Genomic DNA, 27,974 nt, shown 5'->3' with positions numbered 1-27,974 from the left:
GCCTGTATGATAACTGTGTCTGGACACTAATTAACTGCTGCACGGGGACAAGTGCGTGTTATTTCTACATTCAAGAAACACAATAGAATACGTTTTTATGTTTACTCCAACTGTACCAGGCACAAATGGAGCTGCATCACTCTCACTCTATCTCTCCCTCCCTCTCCCTCTCTCTCTCTCTTATACTCTCTCCTGCATGCGTGCGCACGTGCATCAATACAACCCGTACGTGCATGCGCGCGCTCTCTCTCTCTCTCTCTCTCTCTCTCTCTCTCTCTCTCTCTCTCTCTCGCACCTTCAGACTGGCAGGCGGACCAGTCACACGCACGCACGCACGCACGCAGGCACGCACGCACACACTTTCCCTTAGCTGTGCTTTTGTGTTTTGTCAGAATTAATGAGAAAAGTTCCCTTGCCCTAGGGGTAATTAGTGTCCTTGGAGTTAAATAAGCTAATACTTAGACACCTCTGGCACAAGCAATTATGTTTGTGTATTGAATAATTGATTCAAAGAGGGGGGAAGGGCTGCTAATCAGATCTGAGCATAATGAATTGATTTAATTAACAGGGGAATCCGAGGGTCTCTGGAAACTGCGCGCATTTATTCAGTAGCAGCGGCGGCAGCAGCAGCAGCAGCAGCATCAGGGGCAGAGACGGAGCGCGGCGCATACACTGGGAGCGAGGCGGCGTGTGAGTTTGCTCTTAGCAGTTGTCAGATTTGCATTTGGATTTGTTTGAATATAGTTGCTGCTCGGGAGCAAATGAGAGCGAGGACAGAGAGGATATTAACCAGCGAGGGGAGCTGAGCCGTTCAGTCTGCGCGCCTCATCCGTCCGTGTGCGCACTCACACACACACGCAGGCGACACTAGATTTATTAAGGCTTTTCATTGTTTTGCCCGCTGTTGTTTTTACGCATGGGATCGCCGCTGTTTGACGCTATTTGTTTGCATTACAGTTCGCTCCGGAGAGGGGGGGATCTCGCCGCGTACAGCACCGAATCCGCGCGTGTGAATTATTAGCCTATTGATAGGAGCAGTGGGGGAAACGTGCACACGGTAAATCATCTTTCCAGGGTTGTTGTTTTTTTTTTTTGGTTACATTTTTTGGGGGGGGGGTTAGTGTAGTCTCCGGCCAGCCGCGCGTTTGAGCAGAGCCACCTCCAGGAGAAGCAGACCGAGCGGTGCAGCCTGCTGCCGGAGCCGAGGACGGATCGCCCGGGGAAGGACTCCCCGTTCCTCAGGACGATGGTGTTGGACAAGGAAGAGGGTGAGTAACATCCCCCCGACACATGGATGCTAGAATAACAACCTGCGGAGGAACAAGGAGGAAGTATTGACTTCATTTTACGCGTTAAGTGTTTCCAGGAACCCTGCATGCGCACCCGCAGCCTCCGCTTTGTATTGGCTTTTTTTTGTTTTTAACCCCAATTCAGTCACAACAGACTCCAGGTTTCCTGCACTTTCTGTGCCGTGAAGTTGACATGCTCTCACGCATATACCCAAAGAGGGATGCAGCTCGGTTTTCTGGAGGAGTTGCATGTGTATTTTGTTTTTCTCACAGCGTTTTGGATGTGCATCCCGGAGTTGGAGGAGTCTCCTCCACGCACTGACGCTGCAGTGCATGTGGCTCCTCTCTCTCTCTCCTCGTTCCTCCAGCTCTTAAGTGCTTTTTGCGCCTGTGAAGTTAGCGAGGCAGCCTTTGACATCACCACGGGATGGGAGATGACAGCAGAGTGCTTTTAAGTTGATTGCAAATTATGGATAGCAGCAGCAGCAGCCGCGCAACGCTCACTCACCCACTTCTCCATCCAAACAGGCCTACTTGCATTACTTATCTATTTCAATGTATTTGGGTTAATGGGTGAGGCAGTCTAATTAATTTTAATTTGAATCAAACTCGCCTCTAATGAAGTCCCATTTTGGATTAAACTGATGTGGAGATGTGCCGTGCATTCATCACACTCGGCTCTCAGACTAAATGCATTTAAATACATTTATACAACAGAATCATAATATTCAAATGGAGACTGTAAAGGCTTTATCCGAAAACAAATCACTCTCTGATGTGTCTTCTACATTGTTCAGACCACCTGCTGACAACCATTAAACACGTTTTTTTTTTGTTATTTATAATTTTTTTTGCACCTTTGAGTTCATCCAGGGCTCCTCCTCCTCCTCTAAAAGTGATGGATGCATTTGTAACCCATTATTTATGCTCGAAAATGGATATTTCATATCTCTTAGCGGAGCATCCTTTCACTTACACGTCTAAAAACCAATAAAAGGATTGCGGACGGAGACATAAATTGGTCTGTCTGGCTGAATCCATGTTGTGCTGCTAATGTACCCAAATTAACTCAACTGTAAATTGTCTCCTTTGGATGTCTGTCTATAGCTAAAAGTTCCCTTCCCATATGATTCATGATTCAGATTGCTTTTAACAGTTATTGGCTTAGCAATATGGTAAATGTACAAGGTGATGCAAATGGCATTAGTGGGAGAGGATGCACAGGAGCATGTAATGCAGTCAATACTACATTAACTACTGATGCCCAATTACAGAACCAGGGAGAGTGGCTTTTAGGAACATTAGGACTTGCAGAAAAGCTGAGATCACCTGCTGCTCATTGCCTAAAAGCTTCACCCTTTATTTGCTGGGCCCGACCAGCAGCTCCAGCAGTTTTGGCCGGGTTGTCAACAGAGATGCTTTGAATGTGGTGTCTCTCGCTGTGGTGCATTCTTCGTGTTTTTTGGCTCTAAAGTTATAGGCTTGTCCATTCTATACCTCCTTGTCTAATGTGGCTACTTAGCGCCTGCACAAAATATGCGTGTGCCCGTGAGGAGAGGGAGGTGTGAGTTGGTGTTTTGGGGGGCCACACGAGTGCACCTATTTGTCGGTTTCTCTCGACTAATTCTCTGCCTGTGTGTGCCTGTGCGTGCTGCTTAAGTGTCCATATTTCTGTGCCTCTGTGGCCCATGATCATCAATGCGAGTCGTCTCGTGTTCAAAGGCTGCGATCCTGGTTGGCAACAAAGTGAAGCTGCTGCTTGTTTGACTGTTTTTGAACTCTGACTTCCTTTTAGAAAAGCCTGAAACAGTTTGCGCTGCATAAGCAATAACGAGAAATGAGACTATGTGCCTTCTTATCTTGGCTCCATTGAGAAAATCTGCCTGTTACCAATCTTCTCTCACCACATCAGTCAATCAAGAGTCAGAAAGTTTACATTTCATCTTAGCATACGAAGATAAACCTAAAGTATTTAATGTTTTTTTAGCTACCTTGTCCGTCAGATGTCACATACACGTCGTAAACTAATCACCAGATGATGCAGCACTTGTATTTACTCGTAATGTGCTGTTAAGGCACCGAGTCTGAGAGCACGGACGAGGACTGTAATAAGAATACAGGCACTGCTCTGCCAAATGACCTAATACGCAGGTCATAGTCAGTAATGAACAGCAACACATGTACCAAAATATTCCGTGTCAACATTTTATTTCATCCGCGATATGTAGGTTCCAATTTGCGTCTAATTTGAGAGGAAAGAGCAACTCAGCCATTTTTTTCTCTGCTTCTTCGCAGCAAGTGCAGGAGAAGAAAGTGGGTCCACACTGAAGGAATATTTCTGCTGAACATTAACAGTGTATATTCTTTACAGACCTGAGCAGAAGAGAAATCCCCCAGCTCCTGATAAATTCCTGGTTACCTTTGCTTGTTAATTTATGACCCTGTTATCGTCCTGTCCAGTGAAATTTGTACATTCATAAAGCATGTGATTGAAAAGCAAGGCTTCAGATGAAAACAGACTGGTGATCTGTCGGCTGCTGTAATAAAACTTGGGCTTCAGGCTCTGATTTTTATTTTGAAATAATAAGAATTGCTTCATTCTCTACCGGTGTTACCATGGTAATACTGTCTTGTAGCAATGTTATATTGATTTAGAAAGTGGACAGTAATATTTCTTTTCTGTTATTTGGTTTCTGAGGGTTGATTTCTAATTTCCAGTTGGAGATTACTTTTATATGTTCCTTAAGTCTTTTCACTTTCACAAAGGAATGCAATTTGCGCCCCCGTATTTGCTATTTTCTCAGCTTATTGGTTTGCTCTTACTTCAAAATTAAACTTGCCTATTTCAAATATTGAAATTACGTCTGCTTCTTGTGCTCTGGGCCCTGAACAATATTACAAACACATTGCCTCGTTTGATATTTCTTAAGTCACTAATCTGTTTTTTTTTTAATAAAGCTTTATTTCAGGCACCTGCATTACCTGGGCTGCACATTTCCAATTTTGTCTCAAACCATTATTAGAAGACACTCGTAACCTGAGGACAATTAATGCATAAAACAGGTGATTTTTCATGGAATCAAAACAAGGAGCTCACATCTGCCTGATATAGGTGTGATACCCACATCTATTCCATTGACACATAACCACACAGTGTTTTGTCCATCCATATTATCCCAGAGCTGATTTTTCATTTTAGCTTAGCTGAGGAAGGGAAAAAAAATCACATTTATGTCATTTTCAGCTGAGTGATTAATTCCATCTAATCTCTTTCTGATCTTACAAATGCAGAATTCTCATTGGAGGCAATTTTCATCTGTCACCACTAAACCTGGAGATCAGTATCAGTCCCGATCGTTTCAGATCTATGAGTGCGGGAGATGTGTATCGTTTTCCATAATCTTAGCGGAATTCAAAGGGACTGAACTGAGACTTGGGAGATACGTGTTAGCAAGCGCACCCACCTGCCTTCAATGTAGATGACTGCACTCATCAGTGTGACACACAAACTCAATTATGCACTCTTGAGCTGCGCGAGCGTCCCTTTTTATTATTGCCAGAGGCCACATGCTAGCAATGTTATCATAGGAATATTTCACAACAAGATCTGGCTCCCACCTGCATCACAGCGAACGGACGGCCCCTCCTCTGTTATCTACACTGTCTTTTTATTCACTCCAAATAATTTTCATCATCAAGAAGAATTTATGGTACGTTGCAGAGATGCGTGCAGGAGGAGTGAGGGTTGCTGCAGGTGCCGCACGAACAAAACAGAAATTCTACAAACAAAACAAGAAACTCAAAGCTACAAGGGCAAAAAAACACCCGATCAAACTTCACAATAAAAAAACCTTTAGACAAAACCCACAAAAATACGCTCACAAGTTGAGATGAATTGTTACCTCAAAGCACCTTGGAGAAACCGAACGTCTTATCGCGATCGCTGAGACAAATGTAGACATGTACACAACAAATGTTGATGTTGCACACAGACACAAAACTGCATAAAAATAAACCACGGTAACCTCATCCAGAGCTGTGTTGGTGTAAAAATACGAAAATTCTTCAACAGTGTAATTACACTTCAATCATATACAGCACGGAACACATAGATTATTAGTTATATGTTTGAACCTGTTGGAAGCAGCTCTCACTGTCATTTGTCACTGCAACTAGTCACCGTCTCTGGGAAGCTGCTGTTGACTACGCTCATGGGAAAAGATGTTTTTTTTATTCTACTTTTATTCTATTATGTTTACCTACTGTGAACCCTGTTCTGACTTGCATGCCATGTTTGTTCACTCTCTTTAAAGTTGATTATTTCACTGCTTCCTGTAATCTGTCATCACAGGCCGAGTAAGGAAATACAGGAGGGAAAAGAAAGTGGGATGACATGTGGTAAAGTTCTTGAGATGAGCAGATGTCCAAACTACAATGTCACCAATTATGGTTCATTAGCAGCTGAGTAGTCTTGCACAGTCAGACCTCCGCAGCGCTGGAAAATGGCCTGGCTGCACTCATCATCATTCTGCCAGGGGGGGGGGACTCTGGCTTGTTTGTATTTCTTTCAACCAATCACAATGAGAGGGGCTAAACCTGGAATGCAGCAACGGTGCCCTAAAATATTTTGTTTTGTAACGTTTACATGTGGGTACACGATCACTGTCATTCAAATTGGTAATTCCCCTGCAAAGGAAACTCCAAAACCAACAGTAAAAAAAAGGTATGTTGACGATCCAAGTCTTTGTCAAAACCTGCCATTTTCAGCGTGTAGCTTGCTAGCTCCCGTTGTTGTCGTTTCCCACAGTTCAGGGGATTTAAAAGATGGTAACAGGCCGAGAACAGAAGGGGAGGATATTGCCACTTGAGACGTGCAGCCAATGGCAGGCTAACACCCAGTCTACATCCAGTGAGTCAGACTAGCAGCTGAGAGGAAATGCCAAGATGCACAAATGCCCATTTTACTGAAAACCCTTAGTATCGAGCCTGCAGCAATAAAACAACATGCCACCTGTTAAACTGTAAAGACAACATGAGCCATTTAATTCTCAGTGGAAATCAAAACTTAACATCGGCACGGCTCATGTCGTGCTTAAGGTGTTCAAAATCTAAATACATCACGGTGTGCACATAATGACTTGAGGAGGAAATTGTGTCACAAATGTAGTCATATACTATGCTACACAAAATCCTTGTGTTTCTTTATCGCAATATAAAAGTGGCAAAACAGATTTTAAAAGTATTTCAGACGCTGAATAAACATTAGTTCCTATGTCTATCTGATGACTGGAGTTCACTGTTATGTAAGCTAAATATCTCAAATCAAAACAAACACATACACTATTTTGCTTTTAGTATTAAACAGTTCTTGTTTAGTCTCTTGATGCATATTTGTTTAAATACAATGCAAAGCTCTACATACAGTATGTTTGCATGGTGATTTAGCTAGATTTGCAAAAGCCAGAACCAATATTGATATTTAAGGTTTTAAAATACAATTCAATGCAGTATAATTTATAAGTGTGTGTTATGAGTGTATGTCTGTATGATGTAGTGTGTGTGTGTGTGTGTGTGTGTGTGTGTGTGTGTGTTAGATAACAGTTATAGCATTTGATCATCTCCTGGTGGAAACATGTGGACTGATGTTACTGCTCCAAGTGGAAACACACATCTGGGAACAGCAGGTGACAATTTTCACATGTGCTGTTAAGTTATAGAGCAGGTGGTTGGTTTGAGTAACACCTGCAGAAATACAACACTGTTGTTATTGTAATAATATAGTTTCAGGAGCTCATGAACTGGCCTGTTGTGTTTTCTGTGTAGTGTACACATCACGGTACCAACAGGGATTCTTGTTGATGCCACATTTCCTATTGACCAAATTCCTGATTCTTCTTGGTGTATTTTCACTTGTTTTTCTGGTTGGACAGTGAGAAGCACTTAGTTCTTGTGAAGTGTAGGGGGGAGGGCAGCCTCTAGGGGCTGCTAGTGAGGCTTCTCTAGTGTTTCCATTGTTGTGCTCGGTTTTCTGCAGATTTAGTCTAAAAAGTACTTTAGTGAAACTTACTTATTGTTGTTGAATCCAACACAAAGTCTTCTTTCAGATATGTTGTGTTTTTTTCTCATGATTGACCAATTTACCTTCTCTGCCATCACAGTAATAACACATCTGCACTAAACAACAGTTTCTAATCCAACTTAATGTGACCTTTACCTGGCTATTTTGGGCAAAAACGAAATGTCACGTGAACAAAAAGAAAAGCCTCTTCATGGCTGCATTCTAGTGCAAGGATGGAGGCTTCACACTTTCCTAAGATATTACAGCTATCTTGTTGGTAAATAGAAAAAGCCTGGGGTGCCCTCGCTTTAATAAGATCCAACTGGCTGAGAACTAATCTCTTATTGGATGACCTTCACCAAATCAAATCTTAAATAGCTATTTAAAGTCTGTGATTTAGAGGGTGGTGTTTTTTTGGGGGGGGTTCTTTGCCTCTTAAAGCTCGTAAATTGAGTTTTGGATATTGAAGTTATTGATTAAATCAATGCTTAACTACGACGTTTGCAATACAACTTCAGAAGCAAACGATCGCCTCCGACCACGCGTGCGCTCCCACTAAACGCAGCATTGACTCAACCTTGTTTCTCAGACCACCACCCCCCCAATCCAATCACATCTCTTTACATTTCATTTCATTTGACCCATCGTCTCCGGCTGAATTGCCATTTGATTTTAGCCAAGCAAGAATTACTCCTTGAGGAAATAGGGTCGCTGTTAATATTATGAGGTAATAAAAAGTGTTAAAAGGATTTCATTAAAAGAAAGCCATCCTTCTAATCAAACATCAGCCGGCGTTATCTCCACTGTTCCTCTCCTGCGCGCTTTGAGATACGCTGCACTCAATGAGACTGCGTAGTTTACCATCCCACGTGGCGTCACACCCAAATCTTCATGAAGACCTCTTCCCTGAGTGTGCACCCGACCAGCCTCCCTCATTATTTACCCCATCAGGTGCGGGAGTAGGTGCTTGAATGACATTAGAGGCCCGTGCTGCCAAATAACTGCACCCTGTGGGGAATTTGCATTATTCAAGATTAAAGAGCCTCACACAGTGCACCGCAGTATGGTGTTCCTTCTTCCCCTCCATTTTCGACACACTGAGGACCCTGAATGGCACACCTGTCTCCTGGCATATCCTGAAATAATAAGTGCGCGGTAATTGCTGGGGAGTGGGGAGGATTTTGTACATCACGTCCTGACCTCGTGAGTGACACAAACTTTAGAAGGCTACAGTTATTCCTCTCCAAATGCATTTTTAATGTGGACTAAAAAGTGTTTGTGCATTATTATGTTCCGGATGGCGGAAAGTGTCCGCGACAGGTCTAATGGTTTGATTTTTTTTTTCCCTTCCTGCCAGGAATCCTGAAGTGGCAGATAAGATTTTCTCTTTTATCAAAGTCTAAAAGTACAGAGCACGAGAATAGACGGATATTTCCTTTATTCAATCTCAATTGCAGATGTCGATCTCACAACTACTGTATGAAGATGTATGAAGTTGACTCTATGTCATTGCAAGCGAAGTGAAATAAAATATATAATGACGTGTTTCAGGAACTGAAAACCTCAGACTAACAGCAAACAAAGCCCAACACTGATTGGCTAGTTGCAACACCACATCCTCTCCATGCTCTGTCGACACTCTGGCAGCGAGTCCTCGCTCTTAAAGAGCTCTCAGGGTTTATTTGGGGTTACCCTGCATGATAAAACCATGAGCGTTTGAGTCTTTTCTCCTCCTCCTCGTTCTAACTCCTTCTCGTGCTCCCATCTCTCACTCCGTTTCTGCTGTTGACAGTTTACCTTACAGAGCTCTAATCTCACCCTTGTACTGAGCAACCAAGTGTCGGAACAAGTCGCCTTCTGTAATAATTTGAAAACTCTGCCAGTTTCATGTCTTGAAAAAAAAAAAGCAGCAATGAATTTAATTAGAAAGCTGTTGCATATCGCTGTGATACATTTCTTTTAATTAACCCCATGTGAATAAATTAAAAATAATAGGGGGCTGAAAAGTGTGGAAAAAACACCCTAATGAAGTTTTCCGTTAATTGGGATGGAGTCTGCAGCCAAACCACAGTGAGCAGCAAGCACCAGGAGTTAACAATGCCTTCTGTAAGCCTCAGAAAAGGGCCCAGGGCCTTCGTGCTGACTTCAAGTGTAAGAAATGCACCTCTGACGTGATGGAAATGACCGTGGGCTGAGAGAAAAGGCAGTCCTGTTCCAGGCTGCTCTGCTGAGACTCCCCATGCCGCGCTTGAAGCCGGGCCAGTGTTAGTGCAGCCCTAATGCGGCTGACTCATTTGGAGCGGATCAGGAGTAATTATGGTAGGGAAAGTGGCTGCCGACCGTGGGGGTCAGGACACTTGTAACATGTGAAAAGAGCAATTATTCCAGGAGACAAAACCCTCCCTTATCCCGGGCAGTGCCAGGGTCAATGCAAGGGACGGCTGAGCTCCGTTTCACCGGGGCTTATTAGCCGCAGCAAGCTGCAAAGTTTGAGAGAGTGCATCTTGTTAATGAACAGTCCCCTCCTCGTACGCACCAGCCCCTGTCTGCTTTCTCTCCCAAATACTGTGGGTGTTAATTATGTCATAATCATAGCATGCATGCAGTTCCAGAAATCACCTCACAGACCCCGGCATTCATACACAACCATCTGGAAATGTAGCATGCCATACAGTAACAGTAGAAGCCTCTTACAGCGAATTAAAAAGGGAAAAAAACAGCCAGTATGAAATGTAATATTGACTTGGGCCTTGTTTAGAACATAATTTGCGAGCGAGTCTGTGTTTTTCTTGCTCTTACTCCCTGTACATGCTCCAGCTACGGACAGGAACATGAATGAGACTGCGGTCTCTATTTTGCTTATCGTTCAGAACACGCTCATCAGCCGTCTTTCAACTGGCATGTGTATTCCAGCTGATATTATTACCAGATGTCTTGTATTTTGTCTTGGCAAAAGCAAAATGTGTCTATGGGCTCAATTACAGCAGTGACGGAAGCTGAATGAAAGGGACTGATTCATGCACACAATGGCAAGACATCTGCATGAGATCCCCATTAACCGTGGTGGCAGACACCCTGGACCTGGGACAAACTTTATTTGGGGATCGCCATGGCCTCAGCATTTACAGTGGTGGCTGAAACATAAAAGGAACATGACGTTAAAACCAGCTCCTGCTTAAACTGGAGAATCACTGAGAGTTTGTATTTATCACTACCAACACAGTAATTTTAGATTTTATATCATTTTATACTACATTTCCTGTTTATTTTACGGAATATATAATATAATATAACATAATATAATATATGGTTTGTGGATTCAGTTTGTAGATTGCTCGTAGGTCATTAATGTCATGTGTAAGGGTGCTTTGACTAGAGATAATGATGGTGCTGATGATGGTCATGATGATATGCACTTGTTCCAGCTAAACACAATCATTTGGTGATGTAGTATCTCTGTGTGTGCTGACACTCTCTTATTCGTAGCAGCTGGGAGCTGGAATTATAGGGGCCCCCGAGAGGAGGCCCACCCATGGCCAGCTTCCACCTCCTAGTGAAGCCCACCTCCCTCCCCCCCATATGTCAGGAAGACACAAGTGACTCTCATCCAGATCCTTTACCTCCCCATGAACCAGCAAAGACTGCCTCACACCCCATGGCACCAGTGCTTTTAATTGATCAAAAGACATTTAACAGAACACAGAATCAGATGTAACTGTCACTTCTGCAATTAAGGCTGAGTGCCTGTGAGAGCAGCTGCTCCATTGAGACCATGTGTGTCTTCAGGAGGCGAAGGACAGAAATCTTTAATGTACATTTACTCTGTTGTTGGAACATGAAGCTTGAACTGAACTGATGAGTCGATTAATCAACATTATCGATCAACATTAAACTTTACACTTTTAAAAATAACTCTGGGTTAGAAAGTAGTTCAAAAACAGTAAACGATTAATTTGTCTATCTATAGAAAAGAATTGGAAACCGATCATTTTGTCACTTTCACCAAAATATCAAAGATTCGCTGGTTCCAGCTTCTCAATAAATTGGTATTTGAAGCTTTTCTTTGTTATAAATAACATCAAACTGAATGTTTGCATTTTGCAATGTTAGTTGGATAAAACAAATCATCTTAATAGATGAACTAACCCTGTGGGGAATATACAGGAGGCATTTAGAGAAAAAAGAATAATAGAGAGATGAAAAAAACTAATTATCAGATTAATCGATAATGAAAATAAGTCCCTAAACAAAATTATGTATGAGAAGAGAGAGAGCAGAAATAGAAATGTAAATAGTGTCGAGATGAGAAAGTCATCTGATTATTAATGTTCCCTGGTTTTGCACTTGCAGTAGTTGATTGCAACAACACATTTATTTTTAGTCTGCACGAAATGACTCAACGTGGTTTATGATGGCGTCAGGATTCATATGAAACCTGTAAACTTTGCTGTAATGCTGTATTATACTCAAGCACCTTTTTGTTAATCAAAGATTTTAGTGATAATGATTGAAAATGGGGTTTGGGGCCAAATCTTTCTTTTCACGCGCTCATGTCTGGTCTGAGCAAATGTGATAATTGTATTTTCCTACTTGCAAACATCGCCTTGACTTCTACCAACAGTGTATTTTCTTTTAAAACCTCAAATATATCAAAAAAGGTTAGCAGACTGGTGTGATTCCTTTGATAGCTGTAAAACGGAAGTCTAAATGGAGTAACATGGAATTCGGATGCTATCTTTATAATGGAAAATACATGCTCTGACAGACTGCTTGGGCTGAGAAAAACTAACTGTACATATTCTTGAAAGATACAATCTTAAAGAAAGTAGATGGACGGGAGAAGAGAGAGATGACAGGCCTTTACACACAGTACTAATGGCAAATTAAATTCCCTCTCAGGAAGGATATTTGGCAGGGCAAGTGCTGTCTCTCCACTTTGAGGGGTAAAATGCATCCCTTGTTGGAGAATGATTCGTGATGTGGAGAGGCATACTTTTGATGACATCAAATGACACTGGAAGGTCAGTGGCACTTGTATCTGTTAAATGGATTGGATTAAGTGGAGGCTGCGGCTTCCTTTCATAATGCAGCTTCTCTTTTTGGGGAGGCGGCGAGCACGGGAGGTTCTGTTCTACACCGCGGTTTCCCAGAGCGCCGGGAGAGTGGTGACAGGTGCAAGAAAATGTCTCGTGGCATTAAGGGAATTGAAAAGACATTTAGTTTACACACTCATTCCTTTCTGTCACTGCTCTTTGTTTAGTAGGACTTGAGCTGCTGCTTGCTACACTACTATTAAAGCTGTTTTCCACAGGCTGCTTTGGTAGAAGACATCAAAACCATGTTTGTTCCCTGCGATGGCTTCAAGAGAGAGGCAGCATTTGAGTGTGTGCACTGGTTCCCAGGCAGACATTCAGCATTCCTTCATCAAGACATCTCTCTTACATGCTGGCCTGAAGGACCAGGACCTATGTGCATGAAGACTAATATATACTGAGATACGCAGGAGTCACTTTGATGATGCTGAACATGGTTTTTAACCCAAGTGTGCATCCAACAGAGGGGGTGGGCAGCGGGAAGTAATCCCAGGATATAGGGTTAGGCTTTGGCCTTCTCGAACGTGATGTAAAACACACACACGTGATATGTTTAAGGAGTGTGTGGCATGTGGTGGTCTCAACCAATTAGGAGTAGTTCTCAGGAGGTGGAGGAACGACCTTTTTGTATAATTAGTTCTCTTATTTAAAGCAAAGATTTTGAGTAGAATAACTAATTAGGTGTCATAAAAGGCAAATTAAAGATTTTTGTGATCCCCAAGGGAATTTGCAGCAACTCCTTTCTTCTTCTTTGCGCAAGTACAGCGGCGCACACACACGTGTACACACACACACGCAGGCATTTTCCCTCTCCTCATTAAGACTGTTTTTAGTTCTGTAGAAACCTGTCAGGCGAGCACTGTTGGCATACCTGCAGAGAGCTCCCCTAACAAGCCATGAAATGCAGGTAGAGGAGTCCGCCCTTATCCAGTGTGGCTTGAATTTGAAGCTTTTTAGCTTCATTTACACTGAACATTGGTATTTATAGCAGGTTTTGTGATCCTAATGCGCCAGCTTCAAGGGGCCTGTTTTGAAGGGGGAGGGAGGTGAGGGAGCTGGAGGGCAGGCAGAACACTAATTGATGGCTCCCATCACCGGCACCGGACCAATTAGCCTCTCCTTTCCACTTCTGATAAAGAAATAAGACAGCTCAACACCACCGGAGCACTTACTGACATATAAACCAAAGCCATAAATTTGACTAACAAGCTCTCCTATTTCTTTCACCTCTTTTTTTTGTTAAAGGGGAAATGCTAATTATATTACATTCAGAGCATTATTGATGTGTGGATGGCCAAAAATTGCAGAGCAAATCTGGATCCAATAAGGTACTTTGTGAGTCCATTTGCGTGTGTGTGTGTGTGTGTGTGTGTGTGTGTGTGTGCTCATGCGAGAGAGAGAGAGGGACAGAACATATGCGATTCTATTCCAAGGAAGTCTTTTGAAAAGTGGTGTAAGGTTTTTTGTGAAAGAGAACAAACTTGACAGGCTAAGCCGAGAAAAACAGTGCACGGAGTGAAGCGGTCCCTTGTTATCAGCTGAGGTTGTGTTTATCACCGAGCAAACCACAGAAGTTACAGTCAAACAGCAGATCTAACTACAGAATGAGCCCATTCACACTTATCGTCACGCTGTCGCAAATACCGCAGAAGAAATGAAAATAAAAACTCGCTCTGGTTCTGGACAAAATGTTCCCGTGCACATCTCTGAAGTGCAACAGTCAAACAGTGACATTTCGTGTTTAACTCAGTGTAAGGCATGTTTCAAATGGGCCTTTATTTCTCCACCGCACATACAAAACCATGGCCTAACCCCCTATGATGCAGTGTCCAGTCTCTTTTTTTTTTAGAGACAGAAATGTGTTTTGAAAGTAGAGTGGCAAGTGGCGTCCACTGTGTGTTCTTTTAGACGGATCAATAGCTCAGTGTGTGAGAGAGTGTCTTAAGAGCTGTTGTCTTGTGCTTTCAGCTGTGGCAGACCTGTTAGTGCTACAGAGGGGAGCTGCGCACCCCTGCCTCTGTACCAGCAGTGGCCTGAGGGGGGCTTTTAGTCCAAACACAAATGTCAACCACACATAGACTATTAGTGTTTAGTGCAGTTATTAAATGGACTTTATTTGTCCTTTAGGAGGCTAAAAGGCACACTTAAAGGGGACCTGCGTGACAGCAGGGCAATTTGCGAGTTTGGTAACTTAGGCTCGCTCGTTGCAGACACATGAGTACAGATAAGTGTAAAAGGAGGAAAGGCTGTAATGCTCTGAGCAGGGAACACTTTGTGTGTGCGTTTGTGGTTTGTGTCCGCACATGTGTGTGTGTGTGTGTGAGTGAGTCTGTGTGTGTCCCCGTGTGTGTGTGTGTGTGTGTATGAAACACAGCGAGCGAGTGTATGCTAAAAGGCACTTAGGCCATAACATATCTCACTGGGGTCTGGTAGCAACGTTTTTGTGGTCAGAGGCTTTTTAAAAGGTTAATGTTAATCTATACCAAACAAAGCCCATGAGGAGCTTTTACAGCTGTGGACAGTTGAGTGAAATGGGCTCTGATGAAATGGTAGGTAACTAACGTACAACACAGCTCGCTGTAAATACCACAGGAAGCAAAATGCGTATTGTGTCTTTCATGCCCCGTCCTCTGCCGCCTGCTGTAAGCGATCATGTAACTTTTGTATAACACCATGTTCTAAGTGGAACAAGGAAGTCAGGGCTTTGTAGACCAATGTGACCTGTGTGCCTATCTACATGGAAGAATGTTTTCTTTAATGCATATGAAGCAGGTAGGCAGTGTGCTGTGGCCACGCGCAAGGCCAGGCTTAGACGCCTCGAGAAGCAGCCGGCTTATCAAAAAGAGAACATGAAAAGTCACTCGTGTTCCCGGGCCGTAAATCACGCATGGCTGTTTGTCTCCTTATCACTACAGGTGTGCCGATGCTCTCCGTCCAGCCCAAAGGGAAACAGAAGGGGTGTGCTGGCTGCAATCGCAAGATTAAAGACCGCTACCTGCTCAAGGCCCTGGACAAATACTGGCACGAGGACTGTCTCAAATGTGCCTGCTGTGACTGCCGCCTGGGGGAGGTGGGCTCCACCCTCTATACGAAAGCCAACCTCATCCTCTGTCGCAGGGACTACCTGAGGCAAGAAAGACACACACACACACACAATCACCTTTCTCCACTCACAACAAACACAAGAGCCATGCCAATCCAAGAGCTGTGACATCAAAGTATTTGGTGTTTGTTTTATCTTCCTAGTGGTGTTTGCTTTGGGGTTTTTTCTGTGTTTGTTTCCTGTGACTCCCAAAGACAGAAATCTACGTCAGTTCGAATTATGCAAATAATCCTCCGTGTTGTCAATGTAAAACCTACCGTGTATTGCTTTTATGTTCTTCTATAGCATGCGTATAGCAAAAGGTAATGTTGTTTTAGGAGGATTTGACTCATTTTGCACAGACGAAAAAAAAAAAAACATCTTCTTTTTTAATTACAAATACTGTATAATTTCCATTTTTTTTAAATCCAGTTCAGCTATCAAATCATCAGTTATGCTGCCATGACATTTTTTGATCACTGCATCCACAGTACAAACATGTAGTTGTCCTTTATAATCCTTTATTTTAATAATATACATAATCCAGATCTGGGTTTTAATGTCCAGATGCAAAAAACTGTTGCTTTTGATTGTTTTCTACCAATCGTCCATATAAGTTTTACTGTATTAAATGACACATGTTGCCATTATGAGATTTAAGAATTATTTTTATGGTAAAAAATGCCCAATGTCACTATGTTAAAGAAAGTGATAAAAACAAAATCCTGTATCCGCCCCCTGATCCGTACCTGCACCAAAATGATTGTGGCTCTTCTCTGACCCATACAACCTCCTTAAGTTTCATGGAAATCGGTTCTGTAGTTTTTTCACAATCCAACTAACAGACAAATCAACACTGATAAAAACACGACTTCCTCGGTGGAGGTAATTATCAATTTACCTCCTCAACAGCATTTACAAAAAAATTGGCATAAAATGTAATAGTATTCAAATGTAATAAGTGTTGTGCAATGTATTAGAAACACAGTCTCACTGCTCCCAACACCATAATTGATTCATCTTATTAAAAGCTCTCTGGATGTTACATGCACCACTATGTCAGTGGAGTATTTCTACACTGTTATATCTTTTTCTTTTTTGTGGTCGGTACATTTGTTTTACTTTATAGGGATATATTACAGGGATATATATACTGGCAGCATGTGTGACCGTTCAAACCACATGTTTGTTTTCAGTCTTTGTTCATATTTTCATCTGTGTATGTGTTTACATGAGGACAGGGGGCTTGAGTCACGGAGGAGACAGGCTCTCCGTCGTTCCAGAGCTGTTTGCTGGGAGACACCTCCAGGCAGGCTTGTTGCTTCACCAGTGTCTCTGCCCCCACCCTGTCAGATGCCCCTGCCATCTGCTTGTTAAATTAAACATGACCATTTCCTGGGCTTTAAGTCACATTCCCATTGAGGTCTTACCATTTATCTGAGAGGGAATCCCCCAGGGGTCGACTTAGGGATGCCGGTGCCCTATAAGCCCCTCCCTGCCAATACTCCCTGTCCTGCTCTGTCCTCCCCCTTTCCCTTTCTCCATTCCCCTCCTGTCTTCTTGTCTCTCAGCTCCCTCACTGATATCCACCTAGGTTTGGATCAAAGTATTCTAATTCGAGAGAAGAAATTGAGGAGCAGCATACTTTCAAACCACGATAAAAATCCAAAGGAAAGAGGACTTCATGCTATATTTCCAAACTACTATACAGATACATACACCTGGCATTTTGAAAGGCTGCTGATCCTGTTTAAGTTTAAAAACTCCGGGACAGCGTTTTAGTCTGGACAACCAAAAAGTATTTTCAGGCAAGATGAAGCCTTGGCTGATTGGTCAGGCTCTTATCACATGACCCCCTTCAGGAAACAACCAGCATAAACACCGGCGGCCAGTGTAGAAGGCAACACGGATAATAATTAACAAGCCTTGTAGACACTGTTGTCTCCGCTAACAGCTGTTGTGCAGTTACATTCTACATTGTGCAAAGCTACAACTGCTAACATACATAGGAGACAAGCTGTTATTCAAGCAATCTGAGTACACGTGCATGCCCAGTGAATGCAAGTAGTCACGCGATATGCCTTTTCAGTAGTGTTAGAATAGATATGGGATTAAAACTGATACGGATACGCTCTTTGTGCACTGAGATCACTCCAGTTGAACGAAATTGTAAAAGTACAGTTGTAGCCATGATCTACTACATTTCATTCTTCCTCGCTCGTGGATCTCCATGACATTTCACTCTCACAGCTGCTCTTCCTGTGACCTGGAAGAAGCCCACAGCCCACTTGAGAGGTGCTTAGGGATGTTACCATGAGATAGGCCATTACCATTCATCAGCTCCCACCCACCGTTAATGCTTTTAAGATGCAGTGAGAGGTCCACTCAGACCTGATGTTGCCCTCAGAAGGGGCAGATGGTGCGGATGAGGTAATAATAAACGGGCAATTGACCGAGCGAAGGCTAAAATGATGAAGCTCAGACTTTCACTTGGTAAAATAAATTTGCTGAAAGGACAGCAACCCCCGAACCCCAAGTCATAGCACAGCCAAGGGAGGAGGGAAAACTTTCTCGCACATTATTAGACCAGTAAGATATAGAGGTCAGAGAAGGGATGGAAAAAAGTAGAATGACATAAGAAATCATAAAGTTAGGAAAACTAAAATAAGAATAAAAAGGGTAGAGGGGGAGAGAGCTTTCTGTGCCCCTATGTCGATCTCCTAATGAAATCCATCCCCCTCGCCTGCTCTTCAGCCTGCGACAAATGCAGAACACTTAATGGCGAAAGATGCTTGAGATGAATTCTATTATGGAACAAATTAAAAAAAGCTTGCCGTGCGAATAGAGAAGAGGCAGTTTGAAAGAGAGAGAGTGTTTGGTAGTACAGGCGATGCAGTCTCCGTCCGGTGCCACTTCCCTTTTCATTCCTTCCTTTATTTTCTGTGGAGCAAGAAGAAGGCTCCACTCACCTGCAGTAATGAAGTTAAATCTGTGCACTGAATTAGCCTCGTGCACTTCATTAAAGAAAAGCGGGCGGATCAAACACACTTTGGTTATTTCCCAGGGTTTGGAACCCTGCCATGCTCATATTAATTATTATAGCAGCCCCATCTGTGATTGTCCTTCAGTGGCATTAGCAACTTATTGAATGCACTCACGCTTTCCTGAATCCTACACTTCAACACACACAAGCACTAAAATGCGCACACACCCCAGCCAGTGTCCTCCCCTGCCCTTTAAAGCATTGCACCGACAAAGAGTTCAGTGTCTGATTTCTCCGACGTTCAGTTCACTATATCAAGAGACCTTTTTTTTTTTTTTTAGTAACTTGGCCACACTCTTTCATTACAAAGTAGAATAATAGATTAATTACGCATTTCCTTTATGTCAAAGGCCCAGGATCATACGACACCAGAGGGCTGACAATCTCGTCATGGTGTGATCATCAGGACTTGAAGGCTGAAATCATTTAATCTTCTATTTCATAGAGCGGACATAATAGTCGTCTACTTATCAAAATGGGGTATAATTAACTGTAAGAGGAAACTGTCTTAAAGATAATGAAGATTATAAGTTATCCACAAATGAGTGGAATAACAGGGGGAAGATGATAGCTCCATCTGGATGTGACCGTTTTTCAAATCTGTCCTCCCGTAACAGTTCTCTGGGCAAGATAGATCTAAACGGAGAGGTTTACACTTTCAAAAAGACACAACCGTTGGAGAAGGTCATAACACGCGATGCATGCATTAACAGTTTTCCATTTTATGAAATCTGACAAACCCAGTGCAGGCGGGGACGTCTCAAAGAGCTCAGAGAACAGGTAGAAAACTTCAAGAGCGCAACGACGCAATCTGAGGGAAGCAACACAGAGCGGCAGATGATGCACTGAAGGAGATTTAAGGGTTTGAAGTTAGCAAAGCAGCCAGTTGAAAGAACTAAAGAAGGCCCTCTTTTCTCTAAAGACCCAATGTAATAACTCACAGACGGAGGAAGGAGAGCTGAGCTTCTCTCAGAAACCCACATCAGCACACAAAGTTCACTGGTGTTGCTACAAAGTTAAATAGCATCTAAATAAGAGCTCTTTTAAGAAGCACTGGGCAATGTGTTGCAGACTGCATGAAGCAGGGATTAGGCGGGGACACATGATGGCATGAATATTATTTATAGAATTTATAATGAGCTACTAACATTTTTTGAGAATTTTGGTTTTGCCTATTTGGTCCAGTGTGGGAGCCCAAACTGGTTCTTATGTGAACTGGCTGAAGTGACATTTGACTTTATGAGGTTCTGGGAAACCCACAACGTCACTGGGCTAAATCTAACTTGCACTGCATCAGTAATAAAGAACATGACAATGTGGTTAATGCAATAATATGTTTGTTTATAAATTGAGTCACTAAGCCATTAGTTCCTAATCGACGAGCCGAGCACAGTTTACTGTCGAGCCGAGGCCGGCAACATCATGACGGATCAAATTTCAGTAGAGGAAGGGAGGGATGATGCACACGATGCACATTGAGTCTTTAAAATAAAATCTTATGGTTTTTTCTAAATTGACGAAGAGAGGAGACATGGCTGACTCACAGGGAAAAAACCTTATGGCAACATTTTGGATTTGAAACCCGACAAAGTTGTTTTTTGTAAGATACAACTCACTGCGTTGCCCTGGCGATCGTGGCACTGCATCGCTTTTCTTCTTCTTTAGTGATTATTGGTGGTCGGTACACCAGCTCAGAGGTAAATGACAGCCACTCATGAGCTCTCACTGTCATTATGTTCCACTCAGGAGCGTCTGTTGAGTCAAACCAGACAACGACTGTAACTTGTAGTTCCAGTCCGGTGTTTGGCCTCATATCAGACCGGTTTGAACATTTTCACATTGGCACTGACCCAGTGAAAAAACCTCATGATGTATACTTGGAATGGAAATAAACTGACCTGACAGCAAAAATAATATGCAGTTAATTAGATAAACTAAAATACAATTACGACAAATATTGATTAATTTGCTTAAGCCAATAATTTGAGACACAGGTATGAAAGATTGATCACCGGAGGTCAGCAAGTTCATGAATTTAAATTAAAAATGCAATCCATAAACATTTAAAGCAGCAGACCATTGGTAGCCGAGGGTGAACCCCACCTCTCGCCCAATGTCCCCCACCCTCTCAGGGTAAAGCAGAACAGGCCCATTAATGGAGGGAGACTATTGCCAACTCTTAATGCTGAAAAGGTTCAACTCAATTCATCAGTAATTCTATCAACACCAAATTCAACTTTAATCTTTTCTAAAATAAGACTTTCTGTGATTCAAATTTCGCCACAATGCTGACGACTGATTGACAAAAACCCGATGGGCTGCAGCTCTGAAGAATACTCTCATATCTTCCACGGACTCGCCGTTCACACTCCACTTAAAGAGAAATGCTGAAGAGAAAAAAAACTGTTAGTGCTGAGTTTTTTTCTCTCCACTTTCCTCTTGAGAATATTGATTTATTTAATCCAAATGACCAGGGAAATTGAAGTGCATGAGCCACCGCACATCCACAATGCTGGACATGTGTCAGAACAATACGTGGGAATTCTGCAGAAACGAGTCTATTCACTCTAAAAGAAAATCCATTGTAAGTGAAATGAATGAATGTGCTCAAAGGTAATCCACGACTTATGTTCGTCGCAGGCACTGTTTCAGAGCTGTGAAGCCTGTCGAGTTTAAAGGCAAGAAAAACAAACTCAAGAAACTCCATTAACGTCTAGTTCTCTTGTGCGTATAATAATGTATATAGCGCATTACTGTAGATACCGTGTATAGTTTCTTATAGAATCGTTGTGATTCTTCAGCAGTTGTTCAGATTTATATAGTAATAAATAAAGTTTTATATTATTATTATTATTATTATAGAGTAGTAGTTGCTCTATTTATCGTCATCATATGTGCTGACTCCTGTTCCACTTTCAAAACCTTAAACAATCATAAATGAATCTATTCCCTTTGTGTTGCTCACTTTGTGCGAACACGTCTCTCAGCCGACGTCTATTCCCTTCGACGCTCGATCATGTTTCCCATGTGAAACTGTCCTTGTTTACTAAATGCGACGCCCGCTCAGCTGTTGCTCGTGAGGCTGCTGCAGTACAGCGGCTCAACTCTGGTTGCTTTATAGCTTCACAGGAGCGGGAAGAGAAGATGCTAATGTGTTTTAACAGTTCTCTCAAACTCTAATCTCCTCTTAGCACAAGGAGCTCAATTAAGCTGTGTGTTGATGCCACATTATAGCCCAGACCCATCAAGGGATGGCTGCAGAACTGTGTGACTGTAACAGAGCCACATCCAATGTGCTTACTTATATTTCCATTCTTTATGTTGTGATGAAGTTAGAACCTGTTTTTGTTCTAAATTACTTCCAACGAGGAGGTTATATTTTTATCTGTGTATCGGTTTGTTAGTTGGCAGGATCACACAAAAACTACTCAACCATTTTCCAGGAAATGTTTCTCTGGTGTGGATCCAGGTCAGGGGACGGGTCCAGGAATTTCTTTCACTTTCTTTAACATTGCGACACAGGGCGTTTTTCAACAATTTCCTTTGATTTTCAGAGAATAATTCATGGATATTAATGATGCTAAAAATTCTGGCATGTTCCCGGGACTGATATCTATCAGTGTGTGCAATTTGGTGCAGATCCAAATAAAAAAATCTGGATCTTTTAAATATGGTTTCATAAACAGACTGTTTGCCTTTGCAGAGGTATATCATTTTGTATGAGTGCAATTTTTTACTTAATAGTAAATTTTGTATCACGCTCCTTTAACATATCTATTTGTTTCAAAAAGCAATCTGGAAATTGAATGTAGGAAATGTATTGCTTTATTTGCAGGTTTTAAAAAAAGAAATCTTTGTATTATAATAAAGCACTGGGAGGTTAAAACCAACATTATTTGGATTTATGGTTTGTAGAGAACCTGGACATAACTGAGAGAGAAAAAGAAAAAAAAAGATGTCACACCTCCTTGAACAAACGTGCAACTTAGTGTCGGTAGCAAGCTGGGCTCCCTCACCAGGCGTTTTCACAACCTGTATCAAGTCAAGCACCATGTCCGCAGCCCGGCGGGGTGTAATGGAGATGGGTTAGAATACTCCGACAAGCTGTTATAGGTTTGTGCATGTCAGTCTCTGCTGAGAGTGACCAGGGCTCTACGGGCTGATTTAAAGCCTCGGCTCCCGGAGGAAGAGAAACAGTCATCTCTCTCTGTGACCCTTAGAACACTGGAGCTCAGGTGTGTTGAAACCCGGAGCCGTCCCTGCCACTCCACTGTCATGATGACACATGAGGTGTGAGGCTGTTATATCTAACAGGAGGCAACAGTAAATGACCGGAACGAAATTAACCTTTATTTCATATGTTGTATTTTCAAGAAATTAGGACATGCTTCCTGCAAAAAACATGTTTTGTGCACAAACAGAAAATGTATTGAAACCAACCAACTATTTATCCAAACAACCTATTATTGATCATGTCGGTTGATTCTGTAATACTTTCCCCAATGCGTGCGTTCACCAACTGCCGGGTTCCACGTGTCCTCACTCCCCCACCGAGCTGCACTCACTTTACACTTTAACAATAAACAACATTAGGACATGTACAGGACTTGAAGTTTACTTGAGCCTGTTTGATTCGCTCAAGAGTTTATAAAACACGTATTTAAACACATTGGAAAAAAAATTCCAACATTTTGTGCACACGTATTTCACCTGCTACAAACAACATGAGACCTAACATGACGCGCACAGCCAGGAAATCAAGGTTAAAGTGACCGAAACGATCCCGATTCATGATCCAACATTATTGATTAATAACTAAATAAATGTGTGAAAAGCGACGGGAACGAACACACACATATATACACACACACACACACACACACACACACACACACACACACACTCCTGCAGACAGTAGAGAAGTTCTTCCCACAGATTGACTTAAAGCAGTGTTTTCATTTCATTGTTGCAAAAAAAGCGACACCCCCTTTATCAATGAATACATAAATATGATTTTTTTATAAAGTTCAGTTCTATGTGTGAGTGATTAGAAAAGAGCAGAAGGGCAGAAATACTTGTTGACTGGCACTGAGTAATGTGCCTCATGCATGCGAGTGTGTGTGTGTGTGTGTGTGTGTGTGTGTGTGTCATATCACGATCAGGTGGGGGAAGCATAAAATATTCATTCATTAATCGTACAAGTTTGGAATAATCGTGATATTGATTGGAAGTCATATGATACCTAATATGATATAAATGTGGGATTTGAATAAAAAGGTCAGTTTCTGTAGCGCTGATATTTGGTCCATTTTTGGATCAATACTGACTGCGTGAGAATTCTTTGATGAGGAAAGCTTTCTTTTTAAGTGTCTCTCTATGGAAAAAAAATAACTTCCTCGTGTTACAGTGTACTCTGTGGGTGGCAGATGTCGACTGTGTGAGAAAACCCAGTTGTTTTTTTGCCTGAAACAGTAACCAGTTATAACAATGTCTGTGTTTAACACCCTGTGAATCCCTCTCATGGAACATAACAGCCTTTCTCCCCCTGTTTCTGTCTCTGCCTCTCCTCTGGGGCAGTGGCCTCTAATTAGAAGCAGGGCTGCTGGATAGACGTTTTCTTTAACAAGGTGAAAGCAACTGAATGGGACCAGCTTAAACGAGGCAGAATATCAACACGGTGACTCCCCTGTCTGAGCCCTACAAGTTTGGGGAAGGATGTTTAACACACTGTTGGAATGGGAGCTTCTGCTGTTGCCTTATCCCCTCTTGCGAAGCTGTGAAACGCTCCCTCTCCTGCCACGGAATATATAAATCTATCTGTGCTCCGGAATCTTCAAATTAAACATAGGCGCAGGCGCTTGGAAAATGAAAATGTAAATCTGAGCGGGAAAAAAAGAATTTGAGGTTGCTTTGCTTTGAGGAGATCTACACCAGCGCCTCTTTGCTCTGTGTGTGACCTTTATCATTCGGCTCTCATCTAATAAGCCTAAACAAGCAGCTGTGAGGTTTGAGCGGTGGATTCTGCTCAGCGTCAAACATTTAGTTAACTCTTCAAGGTTACACCTCACGCCATTGTCTCCTTTCTGAATGGAGGATGGAGAAGGAGAGATTGAGGCTGAATCCGTGTAACAGAAATCGTTTTGAACCTGTGACGACGTCACAGAACACGACCTCTTGTGTCAAAATCCAGCCGACTTCGGTTGGAGATAAAGTCGACTCATTAGGTGTTTATTTTTTGTTATTTTTTTCTGAAAACTCTCAGCAGCTGAAATGCTTCGCCTCAGACCTGTTTTCACTGCTTTCGCAATGTGCAGGGGGGGAATTCTTTGAAGAAGGAGATTAAAACCATGTGATCATTTTAATTAGATCATTAGTCGAGAATTAAGATCTATGTTTGTAACTCTCATTAACAAAAATACCAAGTGGGTGCCAGAGAAAGATTTGTGCATTGCGTTTGCCGTTGTTTCTGCTTCCCCCTTCCGCTGCGGCATTTTTTCCTCCTCATTGTTCCTGCTGTCAGTACGTTTTTGTTTGCTCTTTTATTGCATCAAGGTAAAGGGAAGGTGGGTTAATCTCTGCCTGTGCTCTCTGTCTTTCAGGCTCTTTGGTACAACGGGGAACTGTGCAGCCTGCAGTAAACTGATCCCAGCCTTTGAAATGGTGATGAGAGCCAGAGATAATGTTTACCATTTGGACTGTTTTGCCTGTCAGCTTTGTAACCAGAGGTAAGGATGGGGATCATAGCTGCACAACAAAATTGCATTTTGTCAAAAAAAAGAAAAGAAAAATGAATAGAGTTTTAAAATTGCCAATAGTTTTAAATATTAGATAATTTTTTTTTAAATATTTTCTATCTGTAAAATTGTGCACGTCTTCCTGTCTATTTAAAATAAAGGTTAACGCCCTGCTAATCATATCCTATTGTTACATACTCCCGGCAGTTTGTCCTTGTGCGGGCAAATTTTAAATCTCAACGTACATATGTAAATTTTAAGCAGGAGGGATGTAGAATCAGCTCTTATGAGGTATGAAGTCCTCCAGAGGTCTGTTGCTGCGCAGAGGAGAATGGACCTAGACAGGCGTTGCCGCAGTGATAGAAACTATTATGAAATTGAGGCGAGCACAAAGCCTATGGTATGATGTACATATAATGTGACGTGCCCAAATATTGCTTTTCCACATTATTATACTGTCAGTAATGGCGGCACTCCGGGAGCAGAACGTCCTTTGCATGCTTGTCAGGGGTGCTGTGACCCTGTTCTTCCACACACCACAAGCCCATTAACCTTCTGCGGGCCAGATTCAGTTACCATAGTGAACACCTGCTGTAAGGGAATTATGACCGCAGTCGCTCTTCTCAGCTGGCAGACATGAAGCCAGGCCTCATCTGGCACAGCTCTGCCACGGCTCTGACTGTTTTACCACCCTGGCACATTAATGAAGCCCGGGCTCGGCTCCACTCTATTCTTATCTCCCCTTCCCTTCAGTCACATTAGCAAACAGCAGCGTGTAGACGAAGAACATCAGCAGGGCAGGCTGCCGTGTGTCATTTCCCCTCTTCAACCGGCTCCCCGCGATTTTAGAGGGAAAATATTCCCCAGCACTGACTGGTGTGTGAAAGCTGACCCCCGTGGCAAAGAGGGTCCACTGGCAACTCTTGTGGTGCCAGCGCCTGTTTGCCAGGACGAGGAGAGTTGACCCGTCTTTCACTGGGTGCCAGAGCTGGTGTCTGCTCGCTTTGAGCAGGCACATTTATGATGAGCATTAAAACGAGCTTTGAATCTGACGAGGCCCATTGACGGCGTGCGTTAGCTGAAACGTCCTGAGCCAAATGTGTGCAATTGATTAATCATCATTACCGTCGTGGAGACCTATTCTAACATTATCCATAGCTACTACTTGCCTAACCCTAAACCTTAACCCTAACCTTAACCTGACTTTAACCTTCCTCTAAACCTAAACTGTAGCTTAAAACACGTCTTCGCCTTAAAATGTAATGATTTACCTGATGGCGACTTGCTTTTTGTCCCCATGAGGACGACAACTCTGCATAAAATGACTATGTAAACAAAATTAGTCCCCACAACATGAGTGATGAATGATGCAAAACAGCGCTTGTGTGTTTCTAACAACAGCTTTGCCTGTGTGTGTTTCTCTCTGCCCACAGGTTTTGCGTGGGGGACAAGTTTTTCCTAAAGAACAACATGATTTTGTGTCAAATGGACTATGAGGAGGGCCAGCTGAACGGCAGCTTCGAGACACAGGTCCAATAGTTGGAACCTGGTGGCAGCAACGACCGGCTCCACACTTTACACACGAGATGGATGTTCTGCTGCACTTGGAAAAAGACAAGCGTCTGTCTGCTTGCCTGCAATACTTTTTAAGACCCCTTTATCGGTCCCTAAGGACTCTATTGTAAATGTTCAACTTTTTGCCCCTCCCACACCCCAACACTGAGCAGTTACAAATGTTGATGTACAGTTGTGCCTGCTTAGCTGAGCACTGTATTGCTTGTATGTTTTGTGAAATTTATTTCAGGTTTTTGTTTTCTTCTCCTTTTAGAAATGGTTCATTGGAGGGTATGTACAGTCTGTTTTCTCTGTATATATAAACTGGAACATTTATTTTATGAAATGTAATGCAATTTTATTACTAGTGTGAATTAAAGATTCTTAAATGTTCATAGTGGGTTTTTTCTCTTGTACCAAAACCAAAGTTGTTGGAGGAGGTTGGTCCATGTATTGATATGTAATTATGTCTCCAAAACTTGCAGCGGTACAAGACGCCTTGCAGGAGAAAAAAAATATATTTGACGTCCTTCTTTAAAACATGATGCAACAAAACCAGTTTTGTGACATTTTGCAGAGTTCTGATGGTATTAGAAATGCTGTTTAAAATGGACTAAATAAGATTTTATTTGGAATAAAAGAATGCTTCTCCAAACTGTGTTGTTGTGAGCGTACAGGTGTCATGAAGGGGAGTCGAGCCGACCTGCCCTCGGTGATTCATGCTTCACTAATTATCATCTGATTATGAGGGACTGAGACAGTGTATTGGCCTCGAAATGAAATTCAACAGCAAATAGGTTAGAGACAAAATAAAGGCTCTTTGAGTTTGAGGTCATTTAAATTCATCCTGAAGAGGAGGCTGACTGTTAATGTAGCTGTGTGATACAGTCTGTTTTTCTGATGAGGTCATGTTTGATATACACACACACACACAGACACACACAAACAAACAATATACTAGGTCTGTTGGAGCTGTCAAATATTCATCAAATTCCTTAAGTGATAACGAGTGTTAATGACTTTATTACACAAACTATACTGCTAATATGCTGGTAAGTAGTGAGTCTATATACACATACATATCTATTAATACACACACATATATACAAATATACATATAT

General features: G+C 42.3%; 1 protein-coding gene across 1 annotated transcript; it reads left to right on the top strand.

The window, feature by feature from the left end:
- The first annotated feature begins 332 nt into the window (after positions 1-332).
- lmo1 (LIM domain only 1) lies at positions 333-27,508 on the top strand. The gene is made up of 4 exons (XM_034581125.1): positions 333-1,268; positions 15,356-15,569; positions 25,165-25,290; positions 26,733-27,508. The coding sequence occupies exons 1-4, from the start codon at positions 1,247-1,249 to the stop codon at positions 26,836-26,838; spliced, it is 468 nt and encodes a 155-aa protein (XP_034437016.1). The 5' UTR covers positions 333-1,246; the 3' UTR covers positions 26,839-27,508.
- Positions 27,509-27,974: the final 466 nt, after the last annotated feature.

The sequence above is a fragment of the Hippoglossus hippoglossus genome, chromosome 3, assembly GCF_009819705.1.
Source record: "Hippoglossus hippoglossus isolate fHipHip1 chromosome 3, fHipHip1.pri, whole genome shotgun sequence".
NCBI lineage: Eukaryota > Metazoa > Chordata > Actinopteri > Pleuronectiformes > Pleuronectidae > Hippoglossus > Hippoglossus hippoglossus.
Note: the sequence above shows the minus strand (reverse complement) of the source record. Positions and strands in the feature narration are given on the sequence as shown.

What these genes read in the sequence shown, in the direction of transcription:
- lmo1 (XM_034581125.1), top strand. Translation starts at nt 1,247, where the DNA reads ATGGTGTTGGACAAGGAAGAGG. An exon ending in GGTGTTGGACAAGGAAGAGG is followed by an intron (nt 1,269 to 15,355) that starts GTGAGTAACATC and finishes TTATCACTACAG; the next exon opens with GTGTGCCGATGCTCTCCGTC. An exon ending in TGTCAGCTTTGTAACCAGAG is followed by an intron (nt 25,291 to 26,732) that starts GTAAGGATGGGG and finishes CTCTGCCCACAG; the next exon opens with GTTTTGCGTGGGGGACAAGT.